Below are 24,154 nucleotides of genomic sequence, written 5' to 3'. Positions count from 1 at the left end.
CTCCTTAGTCAGTATCCGTACATTATCAGTAATCTGACATGAATAAGTTCTTGCATTTTAGTTTCAGCTCTTACCTCAAACACAATTTCAGTAACAAGTGTTTCACAAACTGCTCCAGTCACCTACACTCGACAACCTGAAAGCCAGATGCCAAGCATGCCTGGCTTGCATGCTGACAAAGCATCAGCTGTCTCCAGTAGCATCCAGAGTAGAGGTGACACTAGATTTCAGGGGATCTTGTTGGAAACAGCCTACCAAGCACTGTTTTGATCTAATCTACTCTTGAAGGTCCCTCATCTTTAAGGCAAGAGCCACCATGACCTCTTTACCATTCACCCATCTTTTTATGGTGCAATTTCTGTTGACAGGACGCTACGGACAATATAAACCTGCAGATGGAGCTGAAGAGCAGTTTAATCTGGTTGCTGTACACAAGAAACTCAATCTTTGCTACTGAATATAGACTGAAAGGTTGGGGCAGCTTCAGGAAGAGATGATCTCAGTTGCTGCACATGTAACACTGATCTAAAGCTGTCACTTCGGAAAGCAGCCTTTCCCAAAGTCCTACTAAAAAATATGATGAGGTAAAAAGGGCGTGAAGTGCAGAAAGTCACAATGGCATGATTTTAGAATATGCAGTTCTTGCGTAAAATAAAATCTAAGTTTCCCAATTCTCCTGAAGCACACACTCCTCCTCTAGCATTACTAACTCAAGTTGCTGTTCTGGCCGTACTTTCTGGCACCAGCTTAAAACGGTACGGAAAACTACTGGTCTACAAGTGCAACAAATATTCCAGTGAACTGATACTGTTCCTTTACAGGAGGAACTTTTACGCTGCAGCTCTCCCAGGCTGGAGCTATTTTTTCCTACAAACCTTCCAGCCGCACCTGAAACGAGGACGCTGCATGCAATGTGTGTTTCAGACAAGGAGAAACATGAACCACCACAAGAACAGAAGTCAACAGCAGCTCAGCGACTAACGGCTCACGCTACTGCCAACTATTGCAAATGCCCAGCAGCACACTTCTATCTGTAAGGCCTGAAGGACAAGGAAGTTCCACCGAAGTCCCAGTATGACGTGGGCGCAGCTTCCCCCCCAAGTAAAGGTACTTTTTTCAGCTGGGTGGCCCGTCTGCAGAGAAAAGAGAGTGGATGCTCTTGCGGTTAAAGCAGCGAGCTGGAATTCAAGTTCTGGGTTCAATTTGTAGTGCGATTTCCTGTTTAATCTACAGCAACCCCCAGGGTCACTTCCTCAGTTCTGACATAAAAGTACTTTTTTCTTTTTCAGTTTTTCTTTTTCTTTTTTTTTTTTCTTTTTTTTTCCCTTTTCCCTTCTTTAAGATGCATTTTCAGGAGTAACAGAGCTATACAAATAGCAGAACTGTGCATTTTTATCTTTGGGTATACAGTTTCTCCTAGAAGCCCCATACTTTTGAAAACAAACAAACAGGCAGTAATACCTTGGTGTATTTCCTTCAGAACCCCAAGCTGTTGGTTTGTTTTTTGTTTTTTTTTAAAAAAAACACAAACCTGGTAGATGAGGAAGAATGGAGGGGTTTTGTTTGTTTATTTTAAAAAAAAAAAACAAACAAACCACTTACAGACTTACCAAATGTTATTTCCAAAACACACTAACAGAGAAAAAAAAATAAAAATCTGTATTGAACCTCAGCCTGATAGCTTCCAACTACTCTAAATGTTACCTATCGTGTAACATGCAGAACTGCCTCAAAACACAATTCCTATTACATTCCAGCTATTCAGTAGATGAGTTCTGCTATAACAGGGGAAAAAAAAAGAATATCTGGATTTTATTACAATAATAAAGGAATATCTGTACAATAAGCAATTATTTAAAGTGTTAAAATACGGTTCCTTTTAATCTCCACTTATAGGTGGAAATTCTCTCTCCCCTTCATCCCCTCACCCCCCTCCTTTTTAAAAGGTCAATTAGGTTTTGGCTGGACCTGTCAAAATGCTTCTGTCACAACACTCCTGCTGCTAGCTCCAGTCACAGCAAGTTTTTTCACTCGATGCCTACCAAGCGATCCAGCATATTGCCGTATGAATCCGCAATGGCCACAGACTGACTGGAGAAATAAGCTGAGTCAAATGACATAAGACATACATTTTTCTCCCAAGTCAGTTTTAACCATGTTCAGATGTTTTCAGCTCAACATCACTCATGCAGCTTTACGAGATCTTCTCTCAAAAATTCAGTTACCTTCAAGACATCGGTGCACACACCTTGTGGTCTGGAAAGCCACACAAGGAACAGTACTTTTTTAGAGCCCTCAGAATTGACCAGCTTCCTAAACACAAAAGTTCAGTAGTATTCATACATGCTAAATAATCTCTTAGCATCAGCAATGAAGTAAATTGTTTGATGGTATGCAATTCCATTGCACTTCAGATTAGTAAACACTTAAAATAGCTTCTCTCTCTGCATTTTGATGTTGACCTGCAAGAGTCTTGCACGACTGAAACACACAAGTGGTGAAAATTAAATAAGCAAATTATGAAAACAGGCTCATTTCACAAACATAAATATTTATAAAATTAATGCATTTTGTTCATTACAAACAAGGTATAACAAGCTGTATGAAATTCATAATTAATACAGTCAATTCCTGAATTTATTTAAAATAATTAAAAATAATTTAAATGCCTTTCTTCAAAACAGATAAAAAATTAGAGTGTGCTCTCTTAAAGGGTTTTTATTATATCAAAATAGTGGCATTAAATAGTTAATAAAAATGCAGCATGTGACAAAGAAAATGTCGAGACGAGGTCTAAAAAAAATAAATATATCAACCCTCAAATAACTTTTACTTAGCAGTTTAACCATGACCACACGCTGTTATGCAAGTCTTAATGTAATTAAAGAGTATATGGTAATAAAGCACGACAATGGAAAGGTAGCAAGGCTGTACAAGCAAACTTATATTTAACCATTTCCTATTTTGAGCGCTCAACATTACAACCTTAACAATCTGACTATTCATTAGACATATGCTTTATAGCACTTCTTTTTCAGTCACTTAAACATCATCATGCAGAACAAGCTCCCAGACAGTTATCAGGGCTGGAGTCTCTGCTTCCAGTCCACAAGAGCTGTAACCTGAGCCAACAGAAGTCACAGGCCAAGGCAGAAATGACCTAGCAGGAAAGTTAAATCTAGCCCACAGACCTTTCCAAAAGGCTCTATTTCATGAAGCCATTTCTCCATCTCATCACTGCACATGCACACGAAGTATACATTTCCTGCACTTCTTGCGTTTTCAATAGCAGTGGATTTCCAATGCATGTGTAAAATGAGCATAGCACATCAAGCAACAAGCCCAGCTCCTCTAAGTCTTCAAGTTCACTGCATACAAGCAAAATATTTCTTCAAAATACACGTTAAATGTTCCCCAGAAGGATCGTAATGACCACATGTGCAAACACGGCCAGGAAGGCAGTAAGGATGGGCCATATTATACAGTTGCCCTCTCAGCCCAGCAGAGGCAAGTGACCATTCCCAGCCCAAAGGTTAGGCAACACCGCTCCAGCCAAAGGTACATGGGGTCTTCCCCATTTTTGCGAGTTTGTACCCAACTGACTGAAGCTTTTCTTTGACAAAGACAGCCAAAATGGAAAATAAAATTACACTGTCATATCAAACGCTGAATCGAAGTTTGAAACACCTTACTGATGACTAATTGAAAGAGGTTTTTGCTTTACTCTTTGACTGCCAGTGACACTGATGTTTTACTGGTGAATTTTTTGTACTGTAAATAGTTTGCTAGTTAATCAATAAGTGTAAAACAAATAGAATACAGAAGCACGTGGAACAGGTTTTGCTTTTGTTCAGCCTCAACAGAAAAGCTGCTGAAAAACCTAATAAGGATGCACATATACAGATAACTACATTTGTAGTTTTATGTTTAGTTTGCCCGAATTTTTGAACATGCAGGTTTCTGGACATGAAAGATAGAAAAAAGAGATCAGATGGCTTATAACTACTGTGCAGGCTATACTGTTTTGTTTTGTTTTAAATTTATTTTCCATACCCTGCATGATCATTAGAATTACCATCCTTTTAAAATGCTGTGGTTTTGTTTTACTTGCATCTAAAATACTCAAGTTTAACGTAACCTGCTTGTGTCGTGCTACTTAGAAACCAATAATCAACAGCTTAAATCTCAGTACTAGAACCTACAAGAAATGTAGTACTGCAGCAAATGAGTCCAAATTGTTCTGTAATATCAGACTCCTAATGCATAAATGCTTGTTAAGCTAACATATTTTAAACACTTTTTTGCCCATTTCCCGCCCACTGATAAATCACCATTTACCTTCGATGTACTCACACATTAACTATAAAATACACTTTGCTGGACTGACCAATTAGCAGACTCAATATTGCACACTCCCAAAGTTTCAGAGCAGGAAAAGCAAAAGATTCAGCAGAATAGACTATTAGGTGACTAATTTACTACACAGCTTCTTTTCACAGAGGTATGTATGTTGGTGCTAACAAGCACTGAGCTGTGTTTTAAAATAACAAACTGCTCAAAACGCAACCACAGCAAACTATTGTTAGAAGTAGCTTTGCTGTCACAATTTTTTCTCTATTCAAAGGCAAAAGTGCACAAACAAAAGCAGGGAGCAGAGATTTAATAGTCACCTCCCCAAATATTATTCATGAAAATCCTACTTCACTTTATGTAGCTCAGGTGAATCATTGCAAGTACGCAAATACAAAACACTTGTTTTTCTTCATCACAGTATATAATAAGAGTCAAAGTATAATTCTGTTATAACCAGCTTTGCCAGGCAGAAGGTGTCAGACCACTGCTGCACGGCATCCCCCGTGCAGTGCCACCAGCATGCCACGGGTGTCAGCAACCCTCCCTGTTCCCCGGCAGAAGACAGCAAGTTTCCTCGCTTCTAGACTGGGTCCTGAGCTCAAACAGCCTGTGTGCTCATCATCCTTCTCTTCTAGATCCAAGTGGCCTCCAGCACTTGTAGATCCTTCTTTCTGGTGTGTGTAACCTGTGGTATATCTACATCGATCAACCTGCCTTCCTTTAAATTTATAAAAACTAGGGAGGAGGACTACCATATCAAAATCCACTTCTGGGGTTTCCAAACTATAGCATAAGATGCTCACCGTGTAATTTCTTGATTCACTTTCTTAAAAACTTTTTTTTTTTTTAGGTTTTTGCTTGTTTGTTTTAAATGACTAGTTTAAATACAACTTATATAATCATTAGGGATGGCGATGTTTTTCCCCACACTAGCAAGGTGTCCCTAGTCACTTAACATAACTAACCTCTTAAGAGCACTCCTTTTAAAATCTTCCCCAATTTCCTCTTACACACATTGGCTTTCTAGAGAAACACTTTCTCAGTGATCCACAAGTGCTGAAGACAAAGCTTGTTTTTGATTATAATCATACGTTTTTCCAAACCAACACATTCACGAAGTAAACACCACACTGTCTATCCCACTGTTAAGACACATTAACAGCAACTCCATCACAGCAAACAAGTGTTTCTACTTATTCTTCCTAGGAGTCAGTGAGTAGAGTGATACTTTGTTTTTTCCTTCTCTACAGTTTGGACATCTTACAGGACATATCACAGTATTCTGAAGAGCAATCGTTTTTCAGGCTTGCAAGACAAGAAACAAGTCTATCAATTTAGTGTATGAAAATATGACGAGCAATATGAAAAAACACCTCCTTTGCTCTGTACCCTCTGTCTCTGACCTCTACAAACAGAGGTTTGCAGGATGTGGGGGGAATGCAATCATCCTTGATATTCACCCCATACAGAACTGGAGAAGTAGGTCTAAGAGAAATTTTTAGGAAATGCCTACCCACCTTTCCACCCACAGAGCAAGAACTTCCAGTTAGATGTCTCAATTTTCAGAGAAAAGGGAGTTTTTTGGAGATCTACATCTCAGGTTAAATTTACTCTCGGAAAAGGACTCTGGAGATGTCCCTCCTCCTGACCCAACCAGGATTGCAGGTGAGGACAGGGCTTTTGCCTAATGAATCAATTCCTGGCAATACTAGCCAGGACAAAATTTCTACTCTTCAACACATGTGAAAAACACATACTGTCTAAAGTTCTTGGAAAAACGGTGATTAAAAAAACCCTACATTTTGCAAAATTCACAGTAACTGCTTTTGCTGTTTATTTGAAAGTGAAGGGAAACAAAGTGGAAATCCCTCCACTACAAAAAAACCCCGAAAAACCTTCCAACATCCTCTGTTGAAAGTAGAAATTAAACTGTAAGGCACTGAAAGAAGCATAACTTCATACTACAGCCCATTAAACATTGTTGGGCTTTATCATGTCTGACTTGTTAAGAAACATTTATACTTTTATTCAGGACCGAAGTGTATCGTTGTGGGAATTATTTACATATGTGGTAGGATTTTTAAATATGATTAGCATCAACAACAATAAAGGAACTAAAGAGACCTTAGCTTTACAGTAATAAGCAGAAACATCACATTTTTAGGCAGTTTAAAGAATTAAAACATCTGAGGAAACTTTACAAATAGCTGAAACACTGCTAGGCCGTTTCCATCTACAGCACAGCTGAAGAGACGCTCACCTCCCTCACTAAGCCTACCGAAAACCAGACTGCATGTAATATTAATCACAGAAGATGAAATTTTAAACAAAGTCAAATTCAGAGTTGAGGGGGGAAGAAAAGGCTTTGTCCTAAGAGTTTCTCCATCAATTGGAGTATCAGTCAATGAGCTAAGGGAATATCCTCTTTTCCAGGAATAAAACTGCTGCAATGGAGGACATGAAAGGATAGAGGACTCTCAGGAGCTGAAAGGACTGTCCCTACAGGCAACAATTAGCCTGCAATGTCTGTATTTTAACTGAGAAGTTGAAAAAATTACAAACTCAAGTGTCAGGATTAAAAGTTGCTTCAATGTTTCTGTAAACATTTTGCTTTAGCTTTCATCAAGGAGTCCTTGCACTCCACAGAGATGTGAAACCTGCACATCTGTAATTTGTGCTTTGGAGTTTCCAACTTAGACACTTGCCTTTTTGCTGTGGAATAGTTCATCTCGAATGTCTTGCCTTCATTTTTACTTCATTCTCTCACCCCATACATTGAAAAGGGACAATAACGGTCCACCTAATTAAAACTAAGACACCTCTTCAGTCAGAGATAAGAACTTGACTGAAGAAGCGTTACTGGAGATGTTCCCTTCTGGACATCCCCAGGCTGCTGCACTGGAAGCAAGGCGTCACAGGAATGTTTACTGTTACGGATCCATGGGAACTTGCTTTATATTGTATTTTTTGCCCCTCTTCTAGAATACGTCTTTGTCCCTTTTCCATTCATTCTGTTTAGATGCCAAATGCTGTGCATAATTCAGTTTGTAGATTTTGTCTCTATTATTCTCCTCCTTCAGCTTTTCTTTTTCTTTAAGAGAAAAACAGAAAGGATTCACCTCTTGCTCTGCTGCTAATTTCAGCAACTTCCTCCTACCCCCCCAGCCCAGAAAAGAGCAGCAAAGCAACTGTTTTTCTCACTGCTTTTACCAGGCTATGCTGAAATACATCAGCTGTCTATGGCTGACAATTTTCACTCCTTTGGAGGAGTACCGTTTTGTTTCTTCATTCCAATCACACTTCAAGATCTGTTTGTGAGAAACCGGCCCTCCATCCTTCTGCAGCACCCCACAGATCCAGCTGCCTGACCAGCCTCATCTGCAGCCGTCGTGGAGCCACCATTCCAATCGCTTTCTGCTCTTCCAGTCGCCACCTGAAATCCCACCCAAGCACACCTCACAAGGTGCAGCGTGAAAACAAACACTTTTGTGGAAGTCTCTAGCAGATGTGTAAGCTCGCTCACCACAGCTGTGTGCCACACACCAGTATTATTTTCTCATTTACCACAAGGACCTGTAGCACTGACAGTCTATAGATGAAGATACACTCCGTGTATACCAACACTTAAAACTAAGGACTTTGAAAACAACTACTTCAATATTAAGTGAAGTCAGTATCAGCAGTAGGAGGAAACAAGCAATGAGGCCAAGTAAATGGAATTAACAAGTGCAAAAAAACCACAGACCATGCACCACCTACTCTGGAGAAGAAAAAAAATAAATAAAAAAAAAAAAATCACTTTCCTTCATCCTTTGAAATCAGCAATAAAATTCAAACTCCATTACAGTCAAAACCACAACTAAAACGAAGTACAGAACTTCCAGGATTTAAAAATTATTCTGAAGTCTTGTCTGTACTAGCTTTCCAATACTGGGATTAGCAACAGTGCTAGAACCTCTGAAAATACTTAGCATTTTACTCTACCATCTAAATCAGCAGTTGTGAACAATGCAAAACTCTCGGTATTGCACATACTCATTTGGGCGACTGCCCTGTACTGTACCAGTGAAAAAAAAAATATTCATTAAAAAATTCTAGCAGATATACAGCAGTAGCATGCATTAATATTTTTTTCTTCAGTCAAAGCAAACCTGTTAGGTGTACAATGCAGAATAAAATAAAACAACTCTCTCCTTTTTAAAGTCACTGGAGATACACTAAGAAAGAATGGCCATTAGTCCCAGTAAATGTTCAAACCCAACATTAAACAGCATTCTTAAAATAAAAGCTGACTAAAAACCAGTTCTGACACACAATTCAAGATACAACCTCGATGAGAAAGTTCACTGAAGACAAAAGCAAAATTACCTTCTATGCAGAATAGCAAGCCCACAGAAGCACCAAGAACTTCACATTATTAAAAATTCCTAAATGTACTCTAAAATCCCTGTTCTTATTTCACTTCGATCCCCAAAGTAACCCAGAGCAATAGACCTGTATTTCTACTGACTGAAGACATTCCACCATTATTAAACACAGGAACATCAATAAAGTAACAGATAAAAAAAGTACAGCTGTTTTGTAATATTTAAAGGCAAGCAAGACATAGATGGTTATCAGAGTTTGGTATCAACCCAATGGTAATACTGGAAACAAATTAATTTACTGTATAAAGGACAGAAACATTAAAAGGGTCATTCGGCATGGTTTTATAGAGAACAAGTTGTGGCAGATAAGCATAGATTCATCTTTCAGCCAAGGACTATTTGTAATAAAGATAACTGCAAAGGTGCAAGATGTGTATATGGCACCCATATGACTTTTTGCTTTAGTAATACATGCCATACATTATTTAAAAATGGTTATAAAATAATCGAAATCCAAAGTGGCTTACTGACCTCAAAAATACTTGTCAGTGGGAAATTTCACCAACATGTACTAAGCATGATGTTGTTCAAAATACTCACTGTGCATTATTATTCACTAGGTCAGTTCTGATAAACTCTGGGAGACTGAGATTAGCAAGAGTGTAAAAAATAGTAACAGAGAACAGACACCTTCACATTTTGTTTCATTTGAAGCAAACTGAGTTCTACTAAAGCTACGCTTCTGAAAAAAGGACCAACCCCACAAACCAAAGGTGTCTCTCAGAGGACAGACATGGAGAGAAGGAACAACAACTCCGTGTCAGCTTCACACATGAAGCTGTAACACAGACTGCTACCCAAGGTCCAGAGAGACAGCTCACCTTCACTTCTGTACGTGGCATTAGTGAAATTGATACGGGTGGGGGGGGAGAACTTAAGGGGTTGGTACCTCTTTGTAAAGAAAAACAGAGGGGTTACAGCAGAGAGTCTTGAAAAACCCCAGAAAAATGGAAAATACCCTTCCTGAGACTATGGCTCCACGATTATTAGCACCAAATCAAGTGCTACTGGACAACCCAGCAGTACAAATCAGACCTGGAAGAGGCACAGGCGTGCTACTGTATTTCTACCAAATTAGCCAGAGCACACAACAGTAAGCTCATGGAAGACAACTGATGATACTGGATTAAAAAAAAAAAAAAAGAAAAATAAAGCCTGTCAGTTCCAAATTCAGCTATCAGAAACATTTCTGCAGATATGAAGGAGGAAAGTGTTTTTAGACTAGATCAGTGCATCATATACCCACAGCATTCCTGATCCAGCACATTAGATTTCCAGCATCTCAGAGCCTGAGAGCTTAGTTCAGTTTGTCAAACCAGAAGATGCCTGTCACAGCCTGTATCTTCACAAGGAGAAAGCAGAGGACCCAGAAGACTCGTTAACCTAGCCAAAAGGCACAGCAGGAACCAACGGCGCAGCCTTGACGAAGCTGACGGGAAGAACCAGAGGCAGGACACCAGAGCCTTTCCAAGCACAATGGTTCTTCACCTCTGTGAGTCTTCAAATTAAAACTGGATACCCTTCCAAAAGACACATTTCAAGGTAAGTTACAAGATTCAATGCAGGAACAACTCAGAACATGCAGATGTAACCCAACTCAAAGCAGATGATTTAGTAACCCGCTGAAGCCTCCCTGAAAGTACAAGCACCTGTGTTCAAGCATTCTCGTTTATTAACTATATGAATCAAGTTCTACACAGGACAGAAACATTACCAGTTTTCCTCTGGGGTTTTTTTTGTGTTTGTTTTTTAACCAGCATCGAAGAAGGCCTACAACACAGACAAATGGTAATGTGCTGTTACCACTGCATCGACAATGTTTTTCCCTGGGAACTCAACATGCTAGTGGCTGTGCATTAACCACCAAATGGAAGCAGACAATATATTTTTCTACGATTAGTTTGCCAGCTGCGCAGCAAGTATCATTGCTTTAACCATGTTAATCTAAGGGCCAAAACAGTTAACACTAAAGTGCATTACTAAGCTTCCTTTTTCCTTTAGAGGCATTTTGTAGAAGCTCAACAGAAACTTCTTGAGAATCTGAGGCAAATGTAAAATTCAAATACAAGACACTCATTTCCTATGTGCCTGCTCTTCCTGAGAAATTTTGGATGGAGTTTCATTGTGCATGAATTTGCTAATCTTAGCAACAATGTTGTCTTTACTCAAAAAAGCAGGAAAGCAAAGCATTTCTAAAATAAGTTATTTTTGAGTTAGACTTTTAGTTTAGTCCAGCTACAAACCAGTTACAAACGACGCAGCTGGATACAAAAGCCCCAAGCAGGTTTCTTACACACCTTCAGAAGATATGACAAAACAGCAAGTCAGCCTCTTTCACACAAGCAAGACCTACTTTAAAATAAAGCGTAAATAACAGACTTACAGATACCTCTTCTAAAATATTAATCTCTTTGCTTTCTTGGTTTGCTTTTTACCTCTAGCTGCTACTAATTGATTTCTTTCATTCATCCCCCTGCCCTTAAGTGAGCACCTTTCAAAGGTTCATATTTCGATTCAGTTAGCCTATCCTGCCCTTTCTTCTACTATTAATAGACATATTCTGTACTGAAACAGGTGTTCTGCTTTGAAATTCTAGTGCAAATTCCTGGAAAGAAAAAAGCTGTTAAAAAGCATTTTTGCAGGGGATTTTCGACAATATAGCACACCCATTCACTTCCCCAAACTATCTATCCAGGCTGACATTTTCCATGAAGACCCACAACAGCAGATCTCATGCATACACAGACAGACACACACACAAATCCTACCGCACACCTCAAGAACAAAATGCTAAAATCATATTTATTTCCAGCAACTAAATCTGGTTGTTTATTCAGAAAACTGTAACAAGTCTACAATACCACACAGATTTTTCTGACCTCCAAGTCCCAGAAAGCCTGTTTGTTTTCAGGAGATGGCTGTTATCGAAAGCAACAAATTTCTTCAGGATTTGTGAGTAGGGGCAAGGAAACAGGAGCTGAGTAAGGCTTTTTCTTCCATTGTTTTTCCCAATGGTGGGAGGCTGTTCACATTGCTCTGCAGAAACGCAGAGGAGACTGAGAAGCCAGGAGCTGCAACTGCCCTCTGCTAGCGCTCGGGGAATTAAAAAAGTCAAGCTGAGAGACAAGGTGCAGGGGTGCGGGTTTAGCTGCAGAGCCAAGGGTAGCAGAGGACTCGCAGTAAAGTACTGCCACTCGCAAGCTACAGCGGCGTACAGCAGTCCCGTGTCCCGACGCCCCTTGCCAGCAAGCGCTGTAGCAGTCGCTACCAGACAGTGATAACCCACAGCCAGCCCTCAAAAACTAGCATCCAAGTGTTACCGATGCCATCAGTGTTTTGGATCAGACTGTCTCATCTGAATTGATGATCTTGTTGGGGATCCACACAGCACCACAAATCAGGATTTCTAGGATAATTCCCACCCCTACAAAGCAAACTGCGGGGGGGAGGGGGGAGCGGGGAGAACTGAGAAGCTGTTCTTGCAAAATCTATGTTACAAAGCATTAAAACTGCTATATCAAGCATTCTGGAGCTGGAACATTTTTAAATTAAGGCTTCTCAAATATATTATCTTCAACTCAGTTAAAAAAATAAGTAACAAAATAAGGCTTATTATACTTTAGTTTTCTAACACTACAGAAGGCGCCTGATTATAGCAGGCCAACTTACACGAGTTAAATTACTGAATCTACCATCCAAGAGTAAGCGTGTACGTACCTGTAGCAATCAGGGACTAAAACTCTTTTTGTTATTAAAAGCACTCTGTTTGTATGAGACCTGTCAGTTCAAAACAATAACAAAGAAAACCAAAATGCTTCAGTATCAGCTAAAGGTTACATGGCTTTCACTGAATTAGCATGACTTTGTTACATCAAATACTGAAAAGTAGAAAAAAGAAGTTAGAAATCCAAGTTCTACCAAGTTCTACCAACTTCAAAAGAAACTTCCTGACCAAGACATACCTACACCCAGCTGAAGTATTTCAGCTTTTGTCACATGCAACAATTCAATCTTTTGAAAAGCAGTCACCCCATCCCCCCATGTCCCCCAGTTTTGAAGGTACTCTTATTTAACGAGAGAAGTTGTGCTGTCCCAGACTTAGTCCATTAAATATGACATCTCCCTGGTAGACCTTTTTCACCAAAAAATTAAGGAAGTTCCAGGAAATCCACTTCAGGTAATGCAGCACTATAACCAAAACTCACTACTTCACATCTCAAATACATAGCATCTCAGATCTTCAGGTGTGTGGTTTTCCAGAACCTAGGCACCATCCATTCCATTTCCTAAAAAAGACCTTGCAGAAACATGCATGAGATCACACAATTAAAGATTGCTAAATACATACAAATGAACTCTGCAAATGGGTCAAGTGATCTTAGTTATCTCTTCTTAATACTTGATCTGAAACTTTGCATCTTGTAATGCACTGCTAGATACACTGCAAATTTACCTAGCTTTCTTCCCGCTTTGCTCCCTCCCTCACAAGTTTGTTACCTATAATAGCAGGTGAGATAAAGTTATCATGTGTATCTACTTAATTTCACAGTCTTGCACACAAGCAACAGCATAATTTCATTTGCATTTCAGGCTACTGGAAGGAGTAGAGATTGCACATCTTTTCGGACATACACTTAGTCCAAGCTAGTTTTACCAATTTCAGTATTAAAGCAGCATCTGTTTTTACAGGTTTTGGATGAGAGTTCATATGAAGTTAGCAAGCATACAAGCCTGCCAAGTCAACACCTTTTCTCAGTCAGTTTTCCAAGTGCAACTACTTAAGGTAGGTCTCCTACGCTTAATTAACACTTATTTTCAACCCTATGACACAAGGGTTAACTACAAAATAGAACTAATAGGATCCTATGCGGCAAGCTATTTAAATAATTCCCAAACTGTACGCATCCACGCTGACACCAATAATACTACGCACAAACACAGAAAGAAAGATGATGTCATATTAACACTTACACCAGCACAGGCACGAGAGGAAGGAGGAAGAGGACTGCTTTCTACCTGGTAAACCTTAAAGGGGAAATACTCAAAACCATTAAAGACAACGGCGGGAGCTCCAGAAAGTGAAGAGTCTCTGCAGCACTCGGACAATGGAGCACAAACAGGAGAGCGAAAGGCTTGCAGATAGAGCCGCGTGGTTTCAGGAGTCACCTTCACCTATCGCACACAGGTTTAGTCATTTCACCTGCTACTTTGGCTACTTCATTTGCGCTTCACAGCTCATCCTCAATGCTTGATAAAAATCAGAGCTGATTCGTGACATTACAATGTCTACAACAGGAAACTGGTATGCAGCGCCCGTCGGCCAGCACAGCCACACGGCGAGGAGCGTGAGCTGGCTGGTGGAGGAGTAAATTGACGAAGGCTTAGAATCACAATGGTGAAAATCAGAAAACTTTCTATTTAATTACATTTACATGCAAATGGCACACATTTCAACATTCCAGCGAAGTTCATCTCCAGTCACTTTTATACTAGAGCAACACGACAAAGTATTTTGACTGCAAATGTGTTTACATTACGGACTATGTAAACCACAGCACAAAGTCTCGGTGGCCTGAAAAAAAGTTATGTTTTGCATTCATTATTTCGCCGCTTGCTGAATTAGAAGTGGTTTACTCTGTCATGCACACAGTTTAGCATACCAAAGCAGAGCATCTGCTAAAGATGCCGGTTTTCCAGACAGCCTACAGGTTGCTATAAAAGTCTAACGCCTTTCTCTCTTTATCCAAGATGTCAAAAACTCTTTTAGATTTAAGAAAAATATTTCCTTTTTGTAAATTAAAGTCTGATGAAAATATAAGGTAATCAGTCCCTAGAGACAGCGCCAAAGGAACTTTAATTCACCAAATATTTTTTCAAGTTGTTTACAAACAATACACCTACCAGGGTTTCAGAAAGATGCTGTGCCTTTCTAACAGGCAAAGAGAAAATGTCTGACTGACAAGATGTCTTAGCCCCTTTCAACATTAGAAGGCACTCGGCTGCTACCTAATTAAGACACATTCTCTTCTCGTAAAGTATTAACAAAGCACACGTTTCCCCGACTAGCACTATATTTGTCATCCTTGAATAAATTACTTCTGTATTGTATTTCATGCACTCTTCCGGCCCACATCCTGCTAGACACAATGCTTACTACTGGGAACAGATGAGAGGTTTGCCTAGATGAGCTCCATTTCTTTGTCGATACATCGACAATGAAAAAACTGATTATCAATAAAATAGCCATTATGCTTATAATAAAGCAACCCCTGTGAAAAATCAGATGAGAAGAGAACGAGCACATGCAGGTGGGATCGGTCTCTCTCAAGGCATCTCTATCTGCACTGGCAAGGATGTACAGGACAGCATACACAAGTACCAGGGTTACCTTTAATCGGTCTTTAACATTTTACCTACTTTGTTTGCATGCAGGCCATGATCATTACAATGCCTGAACGATCACTCTAACCACTGAATTAGCAAAAAAAACCCTAATCTAAACTCCTAAACTCCCAACTCGCAGAGAAGAAAACAATGTCATATTCATTGTATTTTCATATGTACTTTACTGATGCCTAACAGTATCATATAAAATGATGATAAAATTCCAAGTTATCCTCTCAGTGCTCATAAACCAGTAGCTGAGCACTTCCTAGGACAGAGTGGTGTGTGTTACTCGCATTGTTTTTAAGGGGTTTGTTTTAAATGAGTTTTTAAACAACCTCTTGAAATACCACAGCTAGCAAAACAGTACAAATAAATCAAACACTTCTTCGTGACTAAGACGCTATCCTGCAACTCGCCGTTTCTGCGCAGTGGCTGAAGAGATAATCCGTAATCTCCGCAGATTACTTATACTAGAAGAAAATCTCTACTTTGAGAAACTTCAGGGAACATCCAGCACCGCCCTTCCCCTGCACGGCCCTGGCTGCTCCTTAGCTCGCAGCCCTGCCGAACCGCCCCTTCCCGAGCCCTCGCCGCTCGGACAGCCGGCCGCAGGGGCAGGGGCGGCGGGGCCGCCTCCCCGCGGAGCGCCGGGCCGGCCACGCGGGTCTGGGGCGGCGGGGGAACCACCTCGGTTCCTCGCCGGTTTCCCTCCCCGTCCCGCTGAGGGCCCAGGGACGGCGCCAAGGGCGCGGGGTGACCCCACACCTGCCCCCCCGGCCCAGATCGGGCCGCGGTGACAGCCGGGCCCGCCTGAGGTAAACTCGCCTCAACCGCCGCCCGGAGGGACCTGGGGGGGGGGGAAGGGGGCGCCCGGCGACGGCGGGGCGGGAAGGCCGCGGCAGGGCTGAGGGGAGGGCGGCGGCGGCCGGGCCCGCCCTGCGCGGACACCCCCGCGGCGGGGCACCCCCCACACACACCCCGCACGCCCGCCCGCCGCCGGGCCCGGCGCGGCGCCGCCCGCACTCACGATGGTGACGCTGGCCTTGCGCAGGTCGCGGTTCTCCTCCTGCAGCGCCTTGCACTTGAGCTTGTAGGTCTCCAGCTCGATCTTCAGCACCTTGTTCTCCTGCTGCAGCGAGGCCAGGCGGTTCGTCAGCTCCTCCAGCCGGAACGGCGAGATCACGATCCCGCCCGCCTTGCCCCCCGAGCCGCCGCCCGCCACCCCCGAGCCGGGCCCCGCCGCCGGGCCGCCCGCCGTCAGCGGCCCCGCCGGGCCGCCGCCCCCGCCGCTGCCGCCGGCGCCGTCCGTGTCGCTCTCGCTGGCGCTGTCCGCCATCGCCGCCGCCGCTCCCGCCCGCCGCCGCGCCGCCAAGGCGAGCAGGGGGCGGTGCCCGCCGCGCGCCGGCGCCGCGGCCTCCCCGCGCGCCAAGAGGGGCCGCCCGCGCGCGCCGACCGCCCACAGCGCCGCCTGCCGGCCCGCGCCGGCGCCGCCGCCAGCCGGGGGGGCCGCGGCGGGCTTCACGTCAGCGGCGTGAAAAATGTCACCGTGTCCCGCTGCAGCGGCGGCCGCGCGCCCCGGGCGGCGCGGCTTCGCGTGGGAGCCTTTGCTTAACCGAGAAATTCCCCGTGGCGAACAGCTCGCACGCGGCCCCCGCCTGTTTCACCTCCGTACAGGGGAAAACCCGCCCGTTGCCCAGGCCTGCGGCCCGCGCCGGGACTGGCAGGGCTCGCCCCGCGGCGCCGGCCCCAGGCCGCAGCGCAGGCTGGAGCCCCAGGGCTCGCTGGCACCCAACGCGAACGGCTGGAAACCTTTTTTCTTTCAAAGAATCTATACAATAAGGTACGGAGGCGGGCGGCGCTGCCCGGTGAGCGCGGGGAGGGCGCGGGGCCCGCCGGGCTGCCCGGGGCCCGCGGTGGTACCTCCCGCCTCCGGAGAGCCCCGCTCCTGCCCGCGCTTGGGCAGCGGCTCCGGGCCCCGCGGCGGGGGGACGGGGCTGGGGTCACCCCACCCGCCCAGGCGAGGTGAGCACGGCCCCGGCCCCGGCCCCCCGTCCCGCTCCCCGACCTGGCGCAGGGACGCAGTGACGTGTGAGCTCAGGCCTCTGTACTGCTGTAAACCCGCTTTAAATTAAGGTTTATTAATGCCCATCTCTCATTTCAGATAATGTACTTTCTGATTACTACGTGCATTAGTTTCTTTTTTATTATTATTTCTTCGTGGAGCAGCTGAATAAAGGCACGAGTTGTAGCGAGACGTAACAGAGCGTACGTGCCGTTCATTATATGGCATAATGTGGTCCGTATTGCTCCTGGATAAATTAGTCACCAGGACTGTATAATTGGTTTCTCAATTATTTATGAAGGGGTCTTTTAACAACAGTAATTTTTCCGTTAATGGCAAGTAAGGATTTCATTATCTCTAACTGCACTACCTTTTTGTTCCATGCCACAGTAAATTTCAAATTTTACTCTTTTTGATGGCTATAATATATGAAGGAATTCCATCTCTGTAAAGTAATTATTCTTTCTGCCTGCCTGGGAATATAAGTGCAGGTCATTTTATTTTTGGTCTCTTAATCACAAGAAAAGCAGCAAAAGGGCTGTTCATAGTTTCGAGAGATGGATTTTCTGCGATGCCTGTGTGTCTGACCCGTCACGTTACGCTGCCGTGCAAACAGAGCTCAAAATGGGGGGGTGTGGAATGGGGGTTCCCATCCAGCGCTGGCGCAGCTCTGTCTCCACCCCGCCGGGGTGCATTGCCTCAGGGCTTTTAAGGCTGGAAAAGATCCTGTACCACTCGCCCGGCCCTGCAGACACCGAGCCGTACTCCTGCATCCCGTTACCTCTGTACTGAGCCCGGTGGTGCCATGAAAATGTAATAAGGCCATCAGCACCAGAGACCCTCGGCACCACCCCGGGCAGCTGCAGCCCCCAGGCGGATGTCCCATCCCTGGGCTTCATTTCTCCCAAACCATAACAGCATCGGCATCAAGAGATGCTGCTATGGATGCACAGGTCTCCACAGACCAGCTAGATGATGTCCATGAGGTCTTGTGAGAGCTTTTCAGTGCTCTCCTAAAACGCCCCCACAGCAACGCCTGGGGACCCCTGGGTCTGCAGGACTGGACAAGCCCCACTGCCCGAGGCGGCCGCCCGCCCCTCTGCCCCACAGCAGCGCCCGGGCTGAGCCGCTCCGCCAGTCCAGGCTTTGGGACAAAGAGCCCGAGGGATTAAAATAGGATTTGACAAATAACGAGCACTCTTTTGGGCAGGTCGTTACAATTCAATAGAATTGCTTTTAAATAGGTCTGCTGGTATTTGGGAAGCCGGCTGAACACAGCCGGGTGCGAGGAAGCGTTATTTCATGTACACATTCTGCAGCGCTGGCGACGGCAGGCAAGCCGGTTTGCTCTGTTGCCTCCGTCCGCACGCACACGTGCTCCTCAAAGCCAACTCATTTCTAAACAAACAGGTTTGTAACTTAATGTTCTTTCTTCAGCTTTGATCAGCCAGTTATTTCCATTGCCTTCAGTCGGACTGCTCACGTTTCAGTGTCTTGTTGAATCAAGGCCTAAATATTTTGAAAACCTGCATCAGCAAAACACGCATCTGTTCCGGGCTAATCTCACCCAGCAAGCCCCACGGCACGCTTAACCGTAAGCCACTCTTCAGACCTATCAGTACTAATCGTAAGTGCTTTGCTGATTTGGACCGCTATAATTTTCCAGAGGACGTGGCCGCTGCTCCTTCGGACAGCAGAACGAGCCTGACAACGGACTGGGAGGTGCAGGCGACATCCTCAATCCAGCAACTGGGACGGGTCGGCTGAGCCAGGGGCTGCGTCCCCAGGATCACACCACGCAGCTGCTGGTGCTGCCTTCGGCAGAACGTTTCTGGAAGGCTGAAGGTGCTGCAGACGGCAGGTACGGAGAGGAGGGATCTTGAGGCGAGAGGGGAGCTTTCCCTCTCTGCTGGGGTTGCATCAGAGGTCTCGCTCCCAGCCAGCACGCTGGCTTTCATTACAATAAATTATGACTTGGCACTTTTGTAGCACTCTCCAGTTCAAAGCCGTGCTGAAACATTATCTAATTAGTTCGCACAATAGCCCTGGAAGGCAAGAAAGGGAGATAGCGAGCTGAGGTACTTGCCCAATAACAAACACTGAGTCAGTGGGGGAGTGGGAGGAAAACTCAAGGGCCCTTGATGTTTAGGTCTGAGACGGCATCCTTCTTGTCATAACAGCATTTCAGTCGTTTAAAAAACAGCGCCCGGATGTTTAACTACAATTACAGCCAACTACTCCAAATTAGCAGATTAAACAGGGAGAGAAAATTTTATCCTAATTAGCACCCCAAAAAAAAAATCACATGCTTTGCACATCTGTAAGATGTTAACCAAACCAATTAAAAAGCACAAATATGTGGTATAAGCACAATTAGCAAAACCCCCTTTTAAAGGCTCATAGAGGCTGCCCCGCCCCACGGCTTCGCCTCCCTGCAAGGCTGCTCGCGGTGCTGCTGCCGGGGCCCTGTCCCCGACCGCAGGAGGGGCTTACTAAGCCACCGCGACCAGCCTGTCGCCACCACCTCGCCTGCAGGACGAGGTCCCCATCCTCCTTGTCCCAGTATTTTCTTATTGTACAAAAAATAAATGCAAAACTATAAGGGGGCAAGGGGAGGTGTTGGTCCAAACAAAGAATCTCAAAATGTCACCAGCACTGTAATAGTAGCAGAGCAGATACTCACGTCAAGAAGCAGCAATAAAAAGGCAGGGATTTATTCACAGAAACTATCATTACAGGAGGTAATGGGCAATTAGAAACAGTATTTCATAAACTCACATCAACAGTAGAAATATTTGTATAAAATACATTGCTAGGCGTGAGGGGTTAGAAGAGGTATGTTCAGAGATTTGATGTAATCCTTAATATAATTCCAGAGGTCCATTAGTCAGCTGAAAGACCTTCTGTAACAACACAATTTTATTAAAATATTCAGTAGTTATAGACTGAAGAGGAAAAGACCAACTGAAGCTAATTAACCCCAGGAAAAATTCTGTGCAGTACTCAGAGTGCCTGACTGAAATAGAGGGGAAAAAAAATAAAGGAAAGACAAAGTCGCATTAAAATGCAATTAATGGAAAATATTGCTAGGAAAATAAACTGAAGCAGCGTTGAAAAAAATTGTGACCTGTATACAAGGGAATATTCAAAGGGGAAAACGGAGTGCATACGTGGAGGTTTTACCATTGTGGAGGGGTTGTTGAAGGGGAGAGACCTCGATTTGAAAGGTATTTGTATGAGCAGAAAAAAAACCAATTTGCTAATATTGTGGATTAAGGTGTCTATTGACGCAGGATAAAACATGTTTTCTAACAGGCAGTTCAGATTAAAATAATGCCATGCCGCTTTGCTTTTCTGACCGACAATTATTTAATCAGAAACCTGTATGAGAAAAGAAGTCTCTCTGCAAGATAGAGTATCTGGCTATGAAAATGTGCCGCGCAGTAGCCACCCGGCAGCTGTGACGCATCTTCAGCTCTGGGGCTTTGCTTTTGTATCGTTGTTCTCCGAGGGAATTTATTTCAGAGTTCGTACTAGGTTGGTTCTGTTGGTCTGGCCGTGCCGTAACGATATCCAGCCTCTGGAAGCTTTCCAAGGAAGTTGGTGAACAGGGGATCGCTGTGCGTTGCTGTTTTATAGCCCAAATGGCTCTCAATAATTGAACATTAGCGTGATGGGAAAAGTACCAATAAAACTTTTATTATAAATCTTCGCCTTCCTCCAGGATTTAGGGTCAAATAAATAAAGCCATGCACAATTAGCATACTGTTTTTAGCATCAGCAGTTATGAAAAATGTGGCACGTACATAGATTTTTCTTGAGCAGCTCATTTTTCTGCCCTTCACTAGCCTTTTTCTCTCCCAGTAATGGACTATTTTTCATGTCAAGGACTTTATAGTGGGCGGGGTCTAACTTTCCCATCTCCCCCCTCCCTACCTGAGGGTCTGCGTCTCCATCGGAAAACTGCTGCGCTTTCAACGAAGCAAGAATATTTTCCTCCTCACTATCACCATGTTTTCCCTCCCTCGCTCGCTCCGGGGTTAAAGGGGAGCTGAGCCAGGAGCTCTTCTTCCTCCAGCCCCTGTTTGGTGGGATCTGCCCTGAAAACAGAGATCCTGTGTGCATCCACCCCCTCCTGCCGCCCCTTGGCAATCCCAGCACACGAGCCCAGGGTCAGCGGTAGCGTTTTCATACGTCGTGCACGCAGCTAGCGCAAAAAATGAGCCCCCTGCTGATACCCTGCCCAGGATCCCTGCACCGGCCTCAGCCAGGCAGAGACCTGCACCCCCTTCCTGGGAGGAGGGCTGCCCCGATGCCGCCGTTGCTGCCCCCGCAGAGCCCTCCGGCCGCGGGGCCTCGCGCAGCTCTGCAGCTCGCGCCGGGGCAGCGGCACCTGCTCTCCTCCAGGCCAAGCTGCTCGCCACGAGTTTGCTGTCATTGTATAGGTTACGTGATAAAAATTGCCACTGATGGACTTCAGTGAGTCTCATCAAATTTTATTGACTTGACTGAGCCCAAAGAAGCCTCAGTTACAAACTCCTTCCATAAGGGGCACGGAGAGGTTTGCGGGGGCGCGTGCCCTGCGCACCAGGCTGCGGCAGCCCCCGCCAGAGCATGTCTCCATTTCCTGCACAGTGCACGCTACAGACAAAGCCCGTGTTAAACCCCCCAGGAAATTAGCATTAATTAGCAGGGTGCTGCAATCCTGCAAGTGACTGCCATTTATCCCACTAATGTCAGCTCTGCGCTACGGGAGCTCTTAGGATTTCTGACATTAAAACTATTACCAGCCACAAATAAAATGTAATTTATATTCTTTCAGAAATGGAAAAAGTACAGTAGGATGCTCTGCAGCATTATTATTAGGTAGTGCTAAATCAAATATCAAAGGATGAAAAGAACGCTGTATTTAGCAATCGAGTTTATTTTAATAGATGCAATAAAACTCCCATGACTTACAATTTTGCCTCTAAGGGGAACGTTCTCACTGGAGAAAATACAAAAAAACGACAAAAGCGCACGTTAGAGTAGAGCCCTCACTCACTCCAGGGCTGTCTGCCCTGTTTGCTAGTACTGGCAAGATTTCTGTTTTCCTTCTAAATGACGGTTTATGCTTCAACCTTGTTTTTCCCAAATATCCTGAGCTACTGTTGGAACCAATACACTCAGTGCAAAACAAACCAACACCCAGAAAATTCTATTTGTGCAACATGTAATGTGAAATTTTAAACTCTGCAAATTTAGCTACGGAGTTCCCATTCCAACCTTCGCCGTCTCCGTTGTATCAAAGCTTCACGGGAGGCAGCAAGCAGCGACATGGCTGGCCTGCGCGGCAGGAGCTGGAGGACTGGGACCTGCCAGCAGTGGGGGACCACGCTGCCCAGGCACGTGCGGTGCCGGCCCGGGCGGCCCGAGAGGCGCGTCTGCCATGGTCGCAGCCTGCTCCGGCGCTGAACGCTACCCGTGGCGGGGCCTTGCTGCAAAAGCGTCCTCGGGAGCTTCGAGCTGAGCCAGCAGCTGCTCACGGCCGCTGTCACGGCCAAGACCAACTCCCCGAGCTTGAAGGTGCTGCATAAATCACCACCAGCGGCAGGAGCCCCGTCGAGATTCCCCTGCGCACCCCCGCTACCTGCACAGGCAACCCCACTTTTCTGTCTAGCTAAGGAGAGCCTCTGCCTGCCAGAACTACCACTCCAGGTACAATCCAGCTTTCTTCCTCATCCGCGTCAGGCACTAACGGGACCGGGCAGAGGAGGGAGATGAGTCAAATGAAACGCTGCCTTCTGGATGCTGTTACAGCGAGGTGAAGTGAGGCTCTTCTACAGCGCTGCTCCTGCCTCCCTGCTGGTGGTCACTACAGCCTTCACTTCCAACTGTAAAATCATCATATAATATTAAATATATACATCCACACAGCATTTACTAAACTCATTCTTTCTCATTCAGCTGATCTGGGTACTCGCGAGCGGGAGGGAGGCATCTGGACGACGAGGTCTCCAGGAGTACGATCGCTGCTGTTGGACTGTGACCTGCAATAAGATGTGTTTGATCTCCAGTGGCTTAAGTGGCGTTTGCCCTCCAGACTCTGGTGTAAGGACCTGACCCATCAGCACTGTACCAGCGGTATCCTGACCTAGGTAAAACGTGCATTGCAACACAGACTGGCTGCTAAAATGATGAAAACCACTTCATTGACTGCCACTGCTTCAAAAGCTGGCAGCCCTCGTAACTCGGAAACACTGACAAACCAACCTGCTACGCTCTCCTGAAGGCAAGTGCTTTTCACCACGGTCAGGAGAGCTTTGCTGGCTGACCCCAGGTGAGGACCGGTTCCGGCGTGGGTCAGCAGATAACAAGCAGCAGGCTGAGCTGGATCTGTAGCAGCGGTACTTCCTCAGGTGCCAAGCTGGGGTAAAATACGTCATCTTCATGTTGCCTTGAAAGCCAGGTAAAACTGAACCCTGAGTAATAGAATTTATTTATGGCACCTGAGCAGAAGCCTGCAGTCTAGAGCAGTGAGCGTGTACTGATGCTGCCTACAATACTCCGTTTTGGCAGTATTTTATATATATAGTGGTCCATCACCTATAATATGCAGGAAGTGCATGCAGTATACAGGAGATGTACACTTTATTTACATCATCTACAGTGAGCTAGTTATTGGTCTCACTGATAGACATTGGGAAAAAAACCTGCTTTCGGTAGTGCTTTTCCTGGTTTTCCAGGGACGAAAGAAATTAAAGGAGGTCCAGAGTTAACACGTGTTGGAGAAGAGGCTGCGCAGACCCCTGTTGCACAGGTCCGTTCCCCACGCCCGAGGAGGTCTCCTATGTCCCAGCGAGGTGGGTTTTCCTTGGCTTTGCTGAAGATGTGCTGGCTGCTGTGTTTTCCTCCCGTTCCCCCCACCTTGAGACAGCCTGCCAAG

The 24,154-nt window shown here is 44.8% G+C and overlaps 1 protein-coding gene across 3 annotated transcripts in view; it reads right to left on the bottom strand.

Annotated features, from left to right (window-relative positions):
* Nucleotides 1-16,518, bottom strand: part of CCDC6 (coiled-coil domain containing 6) — a 54,854-nt gene extending 38,336 nt beyond the window's left edge. For all 3 annotated transcript variants that reach the window (XR_012674258.1, XR_012674259.1, XM_075154288.1), the window contains exon 1: nt 16,195-16,518. Coding sequence is in view for 1 of the 3 variants with exons in the window: in XM_075154288.1 (XP_075010389.1) it covers nt 16,195-16,503 (309 nt within the window). In the remaining 2 variants the exon portion in view is untranslated. The remainder of the gene's footprint in view (nt 1-16,194) is intronic.
* Nucleotides 16,519-24,154: the final 7,636 nt, after the last annotated feature.

The sequence above is a fragment of the Calonectris borealis genome, chromosome 7 (genome assembly GCF_964195595.1).
Source record: "Calonectris borealis chromosome 7, bCalBor7.hap1.2, whole genome shotgun sequence".
Taxonomy (NCBI): Eukaryota; Metazoa; Chordata; class Aves; order Procellariiformes; family Procellariidae; genus Calonectris; species Calonectris borealis.
This window is presented reverse-complemented; position numbering and strand designations above follow the sequence as displayed.